We start from the raw sequence: 15,768 nt of genomic DNA on the forward strand, positions 1-15,768 counted from the left end.
CTGGCTCAGTGTTTGTCAACCTTTCAAGTTCTGTGAGTCTGTTACATAGATTCATATCTTCAGGGAACCCCCTGATACAGGATTAGATAGGATACAGTCATTTTACATTTGCACGAAAGAATTGTTGATAAATCGCTTTCTTTTCACAGGAACTGGTATTATCAGATTTTTTCATTGTTCAAACATGACACAAAAATAGAAGAAAAAAGTCAGTGTATATTAATGAAATGGTAGATAAAATAACATCTCCAATTCCACGGGACATCAGATCACTGTAACCGGACGTTTGGTCTCTGTTGCCACGCAACCTCGCTGTGGAGTTGTAAAGTACTGACTGTGTCTGTTTGTATATTAATGATAGGGGTGTATTGTGTAATGTAGACTCTTTCCAAGATGTGGAGTTTCTTGTTGTTGTTACATTGTTTAAGTATTTTTGTATTGTTGACTAAACCTTGTCTGTTTGGAGTTTTGTTGTGTGTTTGTATAATGTTTTTGCGTATACTTCATTCACGGGCGTGCATGTGAGTTTCCTGCTCACAGAAGTAGTGGTAACACCAATATAAGAAGCATTAGGGAGAAGATTGTAACCTTCTTCAGGGCAAGTGAATTGGTTCACCATATTAGTCTGTTTGAGGAGAGGGTTGTTTTTAGTCATATTATTTCTCATTATAAGGTAAGAGACTATTGTGTTTTTGTAGTATATGATGAGGGTCACTTTGTCGTGTGGGTTGGTGCATGTGACGTTACGTGCAAGGATGTCTTTGAGAACACATTCGCCTGTTTTATATGCTGATGTCATTTGGTTTTTGTAATAAACTGTGTGTGTGGAATGTGTGTTGTTTTGTCCGTGTTTTGTTGTGTTGCGGGTGATGAAAAGCCTCGTCTCTTTGTCAATGAGAAAGTTGGGAAAACCGTTGTTAAGGGGAATTTGTTTAACGCGTGTTTTTTTTTCGGAGTGAAAATTTTCCCCAAAAGAACAGTTCTTATATGAGCGTCGAAGGTATGCCCGAATGACGTTAAGTTTGTACCGCTGGGGGCACTCACTTGCTGCATTCAGGCATCTTCTGGTGTCAGTCTTTTTCCTGTAAACAGTGGTCGTGTATCTGTTGTCTTCAGAGTGGATGGGGACGTCAAGGAAGGGAATTTTGTTGTGTATATTGAGATTATATGTGAAGTGTAGTACAGAGACTGTTTCCATGGCTAGCTGTAGATCTTTCAGGTGGGACTCACTACTAGCTTCAGTAAAAAAGTCGTCATCGTATCTGCAGTAGGAAAAGGGTGTTGAGACGGGGTCTTGTAATACTTTGTTCTCTAGATTACACATGTATAATTCAGCAAAAGTACACCCTAAAGGTGAACCCATGGCGACTCCTTCCTCTTGTAGATATAACTGGCCTGGTGGGCTTCTAAAGGGCGCTTCAGTTGTTCAGGCTAGGAAAAGATGTTTCATTATTTCCTCCGGCATCTTAGAGGGGTGTAATTCAGATAGTGGATATTGAATTAGCTTTGGTCTTCAATCGAGCATATATATATATATATATAATATATATATATATATATATATATATATATATATATATATATATATATATATACTACGAGATTCATGCATACCCTGTTCATGTGAACGAACCTGATAGGGAAAGACATTGTGATGAATAATATGACGTGATGATATACTTAGCTGTTGATGACGTCATCAGATAACTATGTAGATAATATGCCTAAACCTCATTTAACTAAACCACTTTACTTCATGCATTTGGACTATTGGACAACGTGACTCCTACAGCGAAGAAAAGGTGAATAAAACCACTGGCCTTAGCCTGAACAATCTATGGAAAAGTCTTCAACGTCGGGAATGAGTAAAATTAGATAGTTTTAATCCAAGTAAGAAGGTGTCTGTTGAGGGGGTCCTGCTTATATGCGTGTGTACGTGTGTGTGTCAAAAAAGTAATAAATTGTACTTTTTGTATTGATTAATATATATATATATATATACATATATATATAAATATATATATATATATACATATATATATATATATATATATATATATATATATATATATTAGTATAAATGGGCAGTAAGTTTTCTTGTAGACATGTTCGATTGAAGACCAGAGCTAATTCAATATCCACTATCTTCTTAGTGATTTTCTCAATTTTTCTAATAGTTTGTTTGATTCTTGAGGGGAGGTCAAACACAATACTTCCGAGATCCATGATGTTATTGTAACGAAAAACATAACACAAAATATAAATACAAGCTTTCGGTTGAGTCATCCAACCATCTTCAGGTAAGTGAGATTACATATACAGAACAGGAGTTTAAATACAAGTAAAAAGGGGGGGAACTAGGAGAGTTAGTTACTTGTATTTAAACTCCTGTTCTGTATATGTAATCTCACTTACCTGAAGATGGTTGGATGACTCAACCGAAAGCTTGTATTTATATTTTGTGTTATGTTTTTCGTTACAATAACATCATGGATCTCGGAAGTATTGTGTTTGACCTCCCCTCAAGAATCAAACAAACTATAAGAGAAATTGAGAAAATCACTAAGAAGATAGTTGATATTGAATTAGCTCTGGTCTTCAATCGAACATATATATATATATATATATATATATATATATATATATATATTAGTTAGTTATGGCTGCCCATCGTTGCCGATGACGACGCTGTTCTGCATCCGTTTGTGTAGATGAGGAGTTTGTGAGGATGATGAAATTTTAATGACTCTGTCGTTCATGCCATCGTAGGTGGCTGTTGAGTCCAATGCGGGAGCCACACATTTGATCACATTTGTGGCAAAGGTGTTCTTCACGAGGAGTTGCTTGGGCTCCAGCCATACGTTGGTGACGTTTAGAGCGGTTTTCGGCTCTCTTTCGTGGTTTCAATTGCAAGTGTGTTAGTAGCACTCGTACATACTGTCCTCCAAGTCTGTCTGTCTACTGCTAGTGTCTCGAGCTCGTTTGGATTAACATTACATTTTATGAGTAGGTCTTTACAGTGATCTTTGTATCTCTTCTTAGGGCCTCCCACGCTTCTGCTTCCTGAGGATAGCTGACCACACAACATTTGTCTTGGAAGCCGATTTTCGGGCATTCTGATAGTATGCCCCACCCAGCGGAGATGGCGTTGCGCCAGGAGGGTTTCAATGCTGCTCGTTTGAGTTCGGTGGTATAACTCATCGTATGTCATTCTATCCTTCCATGATATACCTAGTATCCGCTGGGGACACCTGGTGTGAAAATTCTCCAGGGTGCGGATATGGCGTCTATAGGTAGTCCAAGTTTCTGAGCCGTAAAGCAGGGTGGATATACATACGGCTTTATATACTGCTGCCTTGGTATCTATTGTGAGATTGTTATTTGAGAAGACTCTGTCTCTGAGGCGGCCAAAGGCAGAGGAGGCAAGATTGATTCTTCTTTGGATATCCAGGTCCACCGAGCAGTCTGAGTGGACGACGCTGCCGAGGTACGTGAAATGTTCTACTGTTTTAACGGGTTCTCCATTGACGAGAAAAAGGTGAGGTGTCTCAGGTGGATGTATAGTTTGAACAAATATTTCTGTTTTTAAGGTATTGACTCTGAGACCCATGGCAGTATAAGTGGAGGAAAAGACATGAAGGATATTCTGCAGATTTTCGGCGTCATGCGCAACAATGGCACAATCATCAGCATACTGCAGTTCTATTACCCGCGTGGAAGAGACTTTAGTTCTGGCGTACAGGCGTCGGGTGTTAAACAGGCTGCCATCTAGCCGGTGTTGAATACTTATGCCAGCATCTCTTCCCAGGGCTGCATGAGTGAGCTTTATTAGGGCAAGTAAAAAGATGTTAAAAAGAGTGGGTGCAAGGACACAGCCCTGCTTAACTCCAACCTTTACTTCAAACGGTTCTGAGAGTGTGCCGCTTACTTAAACCCGTGCTTGCATCCCTTCATGCAGGCCTTTGAGCACAGAGAGAAAATTGGGAGGGACTCCCATCTTTTCGAGAAGCAACCATAAAAGGGGTCGATTTGCTGTGTCGAAAGCCTTCGTAAGATCAATGAAGGCGATAAAAAGATCTTTCTTTTATTCCCTGGCTTTCTCTTGCAGCTGGCACAGGCAGAACACCATGTCTGTGGTGCTACGATGTTTGCGGAAGCCACATTGGCTCTCCGGGAGGTTTGTTTCTGTTATCTTATCCGTAAGCCGAGAAAGCATTAGTTAAATACACACAAACACGTACAAAGGAAGAAATAATGAAAGGTGCGAAATACTGGATTGCTTAAAGACTGTACTTTGGAATGAGTATGGGTGATCAAGAGAAACCATGGGCCTTTCATGGTAATATTTCACGGTAAATATAACAAAAGAAAAAATTGAAAGGTGTATAGATAAACTCAATGTTAACAAAACACCAGGACCTGGTGATTGGCATTCAAGAATCTTAAAGGAGATGAAAGAGAGATTGTTGTTCCATTATTATTATTATTATTATTTTCAAGAAATTAATCATATTCGGAGATGTCCCAAGAGAATGGAAGTTAGTTAACGCTACTCTCATATTTAAAAATGGTGACAAAAAGAAGCCAAATAACTATAGGCCTATAAGTTTGACTTCAATCGTAGGAAACATAATGGAAACTATCATCAGAGATGCTATCGAACATCATTTAGAAAGTAACCGTTTGATAAATGATAGCCAGCATGGTTTCAGACGGAAACGTTCTTGCGTGACTAACTTACTCGAATTGTACAACACAGTTATCTCGAATTATGACAAAAGAAACAATATAGATTTAATATATCTAGACTTTGCAAAAGCTTTTGATACCGTCCCACACGAAAGACTACTTACTAAATTAGCTTTACACGGAATAAGTGGTAGCCTATTAGGTTGGACTAGTAATTGGTTGAATGGTCGAAAAGAGAGAGTTGCTTTAAATGGAAAAACTTGTACATGGAAAAATGTTACAAGTGGAGTTCCTCAGGGTTCCGTTCTTGGACCACTTCTATTCATAGTATATATAAATGATATAGACCATGGACTAAGATCTACTGTTTCCAAATTTGCTGATGATACAAAACTGTGCAGAGTGGCAAATGATCACTCAAACCAATTAGATATTCAAGAAGATCTAGATAAATTACAGCAATGGTCTGAAAAGTGGCCAATGAAATTTAACACAAGTAAATGCAAGGTAATGCACATAGGTAAAAACAACAGTAGGTACGGTTTTAAGTTATTTGGAAATTATAAAGAAAAGTGGATAGTGAAAAGGATCTCGGCGTAATTATCAGTAACGACCTCAAATCATCCAAGCAGTGTATTTCAGCCTCTGAGAAAGCAAATAAGATTCTAGTACTGATTGCGCTATCTTTTGATTTCAAAAGTCCATCACTCATTAAGAAGGTATATAAATCGTTAGTTCGTCCACATTTGGAATATGGTGTTTCCGTATGGTCACCGAATCTCATTAAAGACATTGACAGACTGGAAAAAGTACAACGGCGAGCCACAAAACTGATTCCAAATATCAAAAATAAATCATACGAAAATCGACTAAAACATATGAATCTGTTTTCCCTAAAAAAGCGTAGACTCAGAGGTGACTTGATACAGGTCTTTAAGATTCTAAAGGGAATTGACAACATCAAAAGAGACAACATTTTCACATTGAATGAGAATCAGACAAGAAACAATGGTCTCAAACTGTCGGGAAATAGATTCAATTTGGAAGTAGGTAGAAAGAACTTTGCCAACCGTGTAGTTAATGAATGGAATAAACTTCCTGCACAGGTAGTGCAATGTAGTTCAGTTCGAAGCTTTAAGAATCATTTAGATAAACACCCAAGCAAGATGCTGTAATGATTATAGTTTATTTTATATTATTTGTTGATGTTTTGTTATCATTTGTCTGTCTGATTTTCATTTATTATTAGTTATATATCAATTTATTATTATTTACCTGTTTGTTTATTATTTAACTATACCTATGCATTTATTTATGTATTTTATTTGTTATGTACATTATTATAGTTTTTATTTATTATTTTATTATTATTATGATTTTTTTTCGCATCCGACCTAGATATGGACCAAAAGGTCTCCTGTCGGCATGCTCCGCCTTTGTAATCCTTTGTGTAAGTTGTGGATCAAATTGAAATGCATCAATGAAAGGTGCAAGAAAAGCAATGCCATTTGCTGTGCCAAGAGTTTGGCGAGAGCCAAAAAATCATCACGATGATTGCTACTTTGGCATAATTGACATATCAAAGTACAGAGAAGCCAAGGGAAGAAAATTCCTTCTATATCCCAGCATTCTATCCTCCATTGCACCTGTGCCATATGATGATACCTTACTGGTTCCACGTCCACCAGAAAACGTAAGTAAACCTTGTTGTGAACTTATTTGTAACAGAATCAGTATTGAAATCTCCCAAACATCTTGCTGTGTTTTCTTGTAATGCGATTACACATACAATTCATATATATGTTCCAGTTGATAAACTCATTTTTTTAGATAGAGGATATGATTGGGATTTGATGAGGAGAGTGGGGAGGTTATGACAATGAAGAAATGGATGAAATTTTTGAGTCAAAACTGAGTACCCGCCCACACTTTCCAAATGAACGTGAACTGGATGAGCTTATCAGGGATTTGGGCCTCATTAATTCAGGAGCTGAGTTATTAGGATCCAGACTGAGTGAATGGAATCTGTTGGGGGAAGACTGTAGATCAACAGTATACAGGAAGTGCCATGAGGAATTCGAAGTATACTTTGACATAAGTGAGAATCTCTGCTTCTGCGAATATATTAATGGCTTATTTATGGCTATTAGAATTGATCGTAACCCTAAGCATTGGGAACTATTCATAGATAGTTCTACAAAAAGCTTCAAATATGTTTTATTACATAATGAGAATCAGTATCAATCCCTGTCTATAGCATACTTGGTACAGATGAAGGAAGAATATGACAATGTAAAAAGGCTTCTCAAGAAGGTAAATCATGATGAGCTTAAATGGAATGTTTGTGGTGATTTTAAAATGCTCGCCTTCTTACTTGGATTATAGGGTGGGTGCACCAAATATTCATGTTCTATTTGCCTATGGGACAGTCGGGGTAATAATGAACACTAACCAGAAAGTGGAGTGGCCCCCTCGAAATGTCTTGCAGCCAGGAAAACTCAGTGTTATTAGACAGCCTTTTGTAGAGTCTGCAAAAGTGTTGCTACCCCCACTTCATATAAAGCTTGGTTTGGTCAAACAGATTATGAAAGTATTATATGATGTTGAAAAAGCATTTCAAGAGATTCGTCTACTCTTTCTAAAACAATCAGAGGCCAAAGTTAAAGGTGGTATATTCACTGCTCCGCAAGTAAGGAAAATGTTGAAGTCAATGGAACTTGAGAATGCAATGAGTAATATCGGAAGAGAAGCGTGGTGTGCATTTCGAGATATATTTAATGTATTCCTTGGTAATAATAAAGACCCAAACTACAAGCATCTCGTAGCTAAACTTTTGAAAAATTATAAGAACTTAAGATGTAGAATGTCATAAAGGTGCACTTTTTGCAATGACATTTGGATTTTTTCTTGAAAACTTGGGAGGAATTAGTGAAGAGCATGGTGAGACTGTTCCTTCATTTGGAGCCGCCAGATTGGTCATGGAGGAGGGAGTATCGGTCCAATCACAGCATGCGACATTGTGAGACGTCCAGCCGGATGAGCCATAAGGAGAGTATATATACTGTGTACATTCGTTGTCTGTCACTCTGTCGGTCCAACCCGTGTTTCTCTACCACCTTTTTCACAATATGTATGTATATATATAAATGTGTGTGTGTATGTGTGTATACAACACTGAATAGGTCCCAGTGAATAGTGATACATTATTATCAACCACTAGTAAGATATCAAAATGGCTCACGAATATTTTATCACCGTTCGTTGGGTGTTTTTCTGGATCACACATCAAACATTCTGAAGATTTTATAAATAAGATCAAAAGTCATCATATTCCGGGAAGTAGTAAATTGTTAAGCCTAGACATAGTGTCTTTATTCACGAACATCAATGTAGCAGAAGTTTTAAAGTTCCTGGAAAATAAATTACAGCACTATCAAGATCAACTTCCCATCTCAGTAAATAAAATAATTAATTTGACAAAATTATGTGCTGGCACAAATGTATTTTCGTTCAATGATAGATACTACAAGCAAAAATTTGGCTGTTCAATGGGATCCAATCTCTCTCCAGTGCTAGCAAATTTATATATGGAATATTTCGAGACGGTACTTCTGCAGGACATAAAACCCCACGGAATGTTCTGGTATAGATATGTAGATGACATCTTCACGATTTGGGATGAAGAGTGGGGTTCATTTAATGACTTCTTCAATAGACTTAACCACCTCACTCCTAACATTAAATTTAAAGTGGAATGGGAAGTGGATAACAGATTACCATTTTTGGACATCTCAGTCATGAGACATCATCATCTTCTTTCTTTCACAGTGTACAGAAAACCCACACATACTGGGAGCTATGTACACTTCTACAGCAAACATCCTGATAGTATCAAATATAGCGTTGCTTCGGGTCTTTTTCTTAGGGCACTAAGATTATGTAGCCCATCTTATTTAGATTCAGAGATTTCCGTCATCAAAACTCAGTTGAAAAGATTAGGGTACCCAGACTGGTTTACAAACAAAGCCTTAAGCAAAGCCAAAACCAGTTATTATAAATCCACTTCCCATCCATCTCAACATCAAAAATGGAACAAACACTGCCTAAAACTTCCTTTTAACCAATCCATCAATAATTTCTCTCAAATGTTGCCAAAAGATAACGTAAATATTAATTTTAGTTATCCTAACAATCTTTTCAGAAAAGTAGTTAACGTTCATCACAGACCAACACAAGACATAAATCCCGGAGTTTACAAATTACCTTGCTCAGATTGTGATGAAGTGTACTGGGGACAAACGGGCAGAGAATTAAAAACGAGAATTAAAGAACATAAAAACTCAGTTAAATATGCTCAACATAACTCCGCGGTATTTCAACACGTAGCCAACAATAATCACAGAATAAATTGGGACGAGGCAAAAACCATTTTCAGATCCAAATGTAGTTACAAAAGGAAAATAATTGAATCTTCCTTAATAAAACAATTCCCGAATTTTAACATCTCAAAAGGCCAATGGTCACCAGATTACATGACCACCTTGGCAGTTGATAAATTATTTCCCCATATTGTAAAAGCGGACGATTTACCACATAACCCGCACAACAATATAGATGCCACATGAGTTGACTTGTCCATGTTCCCTAACTTTATCTCTCTCATCTGTATATAATGTGTGTATGTTCTCTTGTCTATGTATTCCGCGTGAAGAGGATCACAGCAAGTGATCGAAATATACGGAAATCCGTTATTTTCTTTTCTTAAATCCAAATAATAGTGGGTTCTTAGTGCATATATATATATATACGTATATATATATATATATGTATATATATATATATATATATGTATATATATATATTTATATATATATTTATATATATATATATATGTACAGTTCACACACACACACACACACACACACACACACACACACACACACATATATATATATATATATATATATATATATATATATATAAAAATAATTTCAGTGCGAATTTATTTCCAAGTATCCATGAAGCCCCCCTCTGGGTGGGCGTTTGACCATCTCCTGCGTAAATTTTTTTTGGATTTCTAACCCTGAAGCCTCCAAAATAGAGCCGACCATGAGAAAAGCAGGGGTGTAGAAGGTGCAGTCCAACTAGTTTCAAGAAAGCCTTGAACTTTGTTAATAGACACGGCAAAAATAACTTAGGAGCCGGGGTTCCTTAGAAGCCGGGGTTCCTTAGCAACCAGGGTTCCTCAGAAGCCGGAGTTTCTTAGAAACCGGGGTTTCTTAGAAGCCGGGGTTTCTAAGGAGTAGGGGTTTCTTAGGAGCCGGGGTTCCTTAGAAGCCGGGTTTCTTATGAGCCGGGGTTCCTTATGAGCCGGGGTTCCTTAGGAGCCGGGGTTCCTTAGGAGCAGGGGTTCCTTAGGAGCCGGGGATCCTTAGGAGCAGGGGTTCCTTAGGAGCCTCTTGAAAAGTCATATTCTGTCAATTCAGAGTTGCCATTCAGTTGATTCAGCATTGCCACAAATATCATTTTTGATTTCTGGGCATTATCCGGATTCCAGAATGGTGTAACATGCCCACGTAGGTGCATTGGTTGCAAAGTTAAAAAAGCGGACGCACATACAGACATACACTGGGCTTTATTAATATACAGAAGAATAAAGGCAGTCGGCCCGCCCACCAAAACCAACCACTTGTCCCGCCCTCCGCCGTATAAAAAAAAAAAAAAAAAAAAAAAAAAAAACGATCGGTCAGCCCACCCACCAAAGCCGAATAATTTTCCCGAAAAAAATACAAATAGTTCGAATTAATTTCCATTGGTCGACCCGCCCACCAAAGCCGACCACTTTTCCCGCCCTCCGCCTGAAAAAAAAAAAAAAAAAAAAAAAAAAAAAAAAAAAAAAAAAAAAACGAATTAAATAATATAATTCGAATTAATTTCCGTTGGTCGACCCGCCCACCAAAGCCGACCACTTTTCCCGCCCTCCGCCTGAAAAAAAAAAAAAAAAAAAAAAAAAAAAAAAAAAAAAAAAAAAAAAAAAAAAAAAAAAAATCGAATTAATATAATTCGAATTAACTTCCGTCGACCCGCCCACCAAAGCCGACCACTTTTCCCGCCCTCCACCTGAAAAGAAAAAAAAAAAAAAAAAAAAAAAAAAAAAAATAGAATTAGATAATATAATTCGAATTAATTTCTGTTGGTCGACCCGCCCACCAAAGCCGACCACTTTTCCCGCCCTCCGCCTAAAAAAAAAAAAAAAAAAGGAAAGAAAAAAAAAAAAAAAAAAAAAATCCGTCAGTCGGCTCGCCCTCCCGCCGTGGGTCAAGCTCCTGAAGCTGACAGGACGTTCTTCGCCGAAGGAGGCTCTCTGCCTTCCTTCCACCAGGACCAATGAGTCCTTGTTCGGCGGTTGTCAAAAAAATCGCCTTCGTATGTCCTGTTTTCCGCCCTCAGCTCCATAGACATTCTAGTGATCTTCTTCAAAATCTCTTTCTTTATATATTTTCGTTTTCTTGTCCGCTGGCACCGCTGTCCTCTGCCGCTGAGTCTCGCCGAGCACGTCAAAAAGTGTCCTTATGTCGCCGAAGTCCCCCAAATGTTCTCGAGGTTCTTCGGGAAGACGGCAGACCTACGACTGGCAAACAGACGTCTCGGATGAAGGGTATTTGGGTATACGTTTGAGTGCATGTACAGTATGTATGTATGTAAGTACGCATGTATGTATATACGTATGTATGCATGTAAGTTTGCATGTATTTATATACGTACATATGTTTGAGGGCATACACATGCATATGTGTGCGTATATATAAGTATGGATATATGTGTACAAGTACACGTATTTATTTGAATATATGTATGTATGCATTTATTTATGGATGTATGTATATGAAATAATATATATATATATATATATATATACATATATATATATATATATATGTATGTATATATGTATGTAGGCATAATTTATATGTAATTATGCATATATGTGAATACGTATACATACATATATGAATATATGCATATATGCTTGTATACATATGTACATGTGTGTGGTCATGCACGTATACGTGTATGCATATATTTGTACATGTGTGTAAGCATGTATGCAAATATGAATGTATGTAGGCACTCATTTCTGTATGTATGCAAATATGTAACTTTACATATGTATGCATACATGTATACATGTATGCATAATAAGATAAATGCACAAATATTTGCATGTCTGGATCTATGCATATATGAGCGTATGTGAGTATGGATGTATAAGTGTATGTATGCATCTATGAACGTATGTGGCCATACACATGTCTGTGTATGCATATATGTAACTATGCATATATATATGTATGTATGCATGCACGCATGTATATATTATATATATATATATATATATATATATATATATGGATGAATGTTTTATAGATATATGTTTGCATGTTTTCATGTATGGATATATGTGTGTATACATGAATGTATGTATGTATATATGTATGTATGTGTTTATGTGGATATGTATATCTGTGGGTATGTATGTATGCTTTGTTTCAATTATCTTTTATTTTTTCACTCTGATGGAGCAGAGAAGAGAAAGAGGTAATATACTGACTATATCTACAATCATGAAAGGAATGGAAATCCTTGATAGGAATGATTTACTAAAAAATGACAATGGAAAAACAAGAGGTCATGAAAAGAATCTCAAAAAGGATAACTATAGAAGAGATCGGAAAAAGAATAGCTTCCCACACAGAGTACTGGATACCTGGAATAACTTAGATAAAGAAACAGTGTGTGCAAATATTATTCAAGATTTTAAGAAAAAACTTGATGCTGAAAGATACAAAGACGGGTCACCACAAGCATAGCTCCCTTCCCGTATAATACAACTAGGTAAATACATACCCGCACACACACACACACACACACACACACACACACACACACACACACACACACACACACACACACACACACACACACACACACACACACACACTTAATAAGATCAATGAAAGTTGCCTTTTACTACATGTACAAGGAAATGGTAAAGAGAATACTAGTTACACTGACAATACCAAAATGGAAGTATGCAGCATCACCATGGACACCCAGTTCAATAAAAAACATAAAGAAACTAGAAAGAATTCAAAGAGCATTAACAAAGATGACACCAACACTTAGCAAGTTGATATACGAACAAAGATTGGACAAATTAAACTTATTAACTCTAGAGCCAAGAAGATAAAGAAGCGATCTGATAACCATCTATAGAATTATGAAAGAGATGGAAATCCTTGATAGGGATGATCTACTTAAATGGGATAGAAGAAATACAAGAGGACACAAGAAGAAACTTAAGAAGGACAGTTACAGAAGTGATCTGAAAAAACAGCTTTCCACACAGAGTAATAGATACATGGAATAAACTGAAAGAGAAAACAGTGAGTTCTGAAACTATACATGACTTCAAGAAAGAATTGGATGCGGAAAGATACAACTGCGGGTCTCTACGAGCATAGCTCTTCTCCCGCAAAATACAACTAAGTAAATACAAATAGTTAAATACACACAAACAAACACGTACAAAGGAAGAAATAGTGAAAGGTGCGAAACACTGGATTGCTTATAGACTGTGCTTTGGAATGAGTCTGGGTGATCAAGAGAAACCATGGGCCTTTCATGTGATATGTGTAAGTTGTGGATCAAATTTAAATGCATCAATGAAAGGTGCAGGAAAAGCAATTCTATTTGCTGTGCCGAGAGTTTGGCGAGAGCCAAAAAATCATCACGATGATTGCTACTTTGACATAATTGACATATCAAAGTACAGAAAAGCCAAGGGAAGAAAATCCCTTCTATATCCCAGCATTCTATCCTCCATTGCACCTGTGCCATATGATGATACCTTACTGGTTCCACGTCCACCAGAAAACGTAAGTAAACCTTATCAACTTGTGAACTCTATTATTTGTAACAGAATCAGTATTGAAATCTCCCAAACATCTTGCTGTGTTTTCTTGTAATGCGATTACACATACAATTCATATTTATGTTCCAGTTGATAAATTCATTTTTTTCAGATAGAGGATATGATTGGGATTTGATGAGGAGAGTGGGGAGGTTATGACAATGAAGAAATGGATGAAATTTTTGAGTCAAAACTGAGTACCCGCCCACACTTTCCAAATCAACGTGAACTGGATGAGCTTATCAGGGACTTGGGCCTCATTAATTCAGGAGGTGAGTTATTAGGATCCAGACTGAGTGAATGGAATCTGTTGGGGGAAGACTGTAGATCAACAGTATACAGGAAGTACCATGAGGAATTCGAAGTATACTTTGACATAAGTGAGAATCTCTGTGTCAAATAGGTTCGAACGGTAATACTCGGGAAATTTGAGAAGGCGAGAGAAACACACGACACACCAACAAAATGTGTTTATTCGGAATAACACAGGCAAAATTAAGCTTACACAAAAGATTAAATTATAAAAACAAATTGTAACTTCCCTGGTGGGGAGAAAGAGACTGAAGTGGCCTGCTCGGCAAGCAGACAGGTCTCTCTTGTCCTTCGACGACGACGAGCGTCGGAAAAGAAGTGCCTTCCAGGTTCTCCATGCCCTTCCTTTGCACGTCCGGGAGGGTGAGGGAGAGTGGAAGGGCATGGATCTGCGCATGCGCACAGCAGTAGACCTCGTATAGGGACAGTTGGCAACACTGAAGCCAAGCATGACCTCACGAGACGGTCCTTCGACCGGGTCAGGTGCACTGGGTCACCAAGCTACGTTCTCGGGCCAAATCACGTGGTCGACGTCCGCGCCGACAGCCCTCTAAGTCTCGTCACGTGACCCACGTGACATTTCTCCATCGAAGGGGACAACTCGCGACGCGGGTCGCGAGTTGAAATGTGCCTATTAGCCTTGCTACCTCGATCTTCCGGTATGAGCGAAAAACCTCAGGATCTTTCTTTTTCCTTGAGGGAAAACTCCGATGGAAGATGGAGTAGCTGTGGCTTCTCTGGCCAAAATGGCATGACATACAAGTGTCGAATGTCTGTGTGTGTGTGTATGTAGACGTGACTGTATGGGATAAAAAAAAAACGATGTCTCCTTCCTCCGGATCTGGGGACAAAAAAATACAGCAGTTATTTGTTTCCAAGTCTGGACAGTAGGTCCGCCCCCACATTCTCGTTCCCTTTTATGTAACGCAAGGTGTAGTCAAACTGTTGCAAGTATAGCCCCCACCTGGTGAGCCTGGCGTTGGCTGTCTTGGACGGCTTCAAATGCTCCAGCGGCATATGATCCGTCTCCAAGACGAACTTACCTCCGTACAGATAGAATTGAAATTTCTTTATCCCATCTACCACACCTAGTAACTCACGCTCGATGGTGCTGTAGTTCCTCTCAGCTGCCCTTAATTTTCTGCTATGGTAGGCCACTGGGTACATCCATCCGTCCTGCTCCTGGAGTAGAACAGCTCCGACGGCGTCCTGGGATGCATCGGTTCGTAGCGTGAAGGGTTCTCTGGGATTCGGGAGCTGCAATATGGGACTTACATAGGTGTGATTTTAGTTGTTGGAATGCCCTTTCCTCTGTCTCTCCCCAACTTACTCTGTTTGGAGCACTCTTCTTTAGAAGGTTATGCAGCGGCAGTGCTACCGCGGCGAATTCGGGGATGAACTGCCGATAGTAGCCCACAAGGTTGACGAAGGCCCTCACTTGTTTCTTCGTCGTAGGGATCAGGGCCTCCTTAATCTTCTTCACCTTGTCCTCTTGGCAACCACATTTACCATTTCCCACTGTGTGGCCCAGATACTGGATTACGGTCTGGACGAGTTCCGTTTTGGAGGGTTTGACAGTCATACCTGCTGCTGATAACCTCTCCAGTACCTTCCTTAGCACCACCATGTGCTCCTCGAATGATTCCGTATGAACCAAGACGTCGTCGACGAATACCTCTGTGCCGGGCACATCGTGAAGTACGTCGCGCATGGTCCTGTTGAACACCGCTGGGCATTGGTGAGCCCGAAGGGCAGCACGGTGAATTGGTACAGCCCCCATGGTGTGCCGAAAG

At 38.6% G+C, this 15,768-nt stretch overlaps 1 protein-coding gene across 1 annotated transcript; it reads right to left on the reverse strand.

The window, feature by feature from the left end:
• Positions 1-2,657: 2,657 nt before the first annotated feature.
• On the reverse strand, positions 2,658-3,610 carry LOC143022573 (uncharacterized). Its single transcript, XM_076180856.1, has 2 exons — positions 2,939-3,610; positions 2,658-2,849 (listed from the first exon to the last, which is right to left on the reverse strand). Exons 1-2 carry the CDS (start codon positions 3,608-3,610, stop codon positions 2,658-2,660), a joined length of 864 nt encoding a protein of 287 aa, XP_076036971.1.
• Positions 3,611-15,768: the final 12,158 nt, after the last annotated feature.

Source organism: Oratosquilla oratoria, unplaced genomic scaffold (genome assembly GCF_046742065.1).
Source record: "Oratosquilla oratoria isolate Oo_2021 unplaced genomic scaffold, ASM4674206v1 SCAFFOLD119, whole genome shotgun sequence".
NCBI classification, from domain to species: domain Eukaryota; kingdom Metazoa; phylum Arthropoda; class Malacostraca; order Stomatopoda; family Squillidae; genus Oratosquilla; species Oratosquilla oratoria.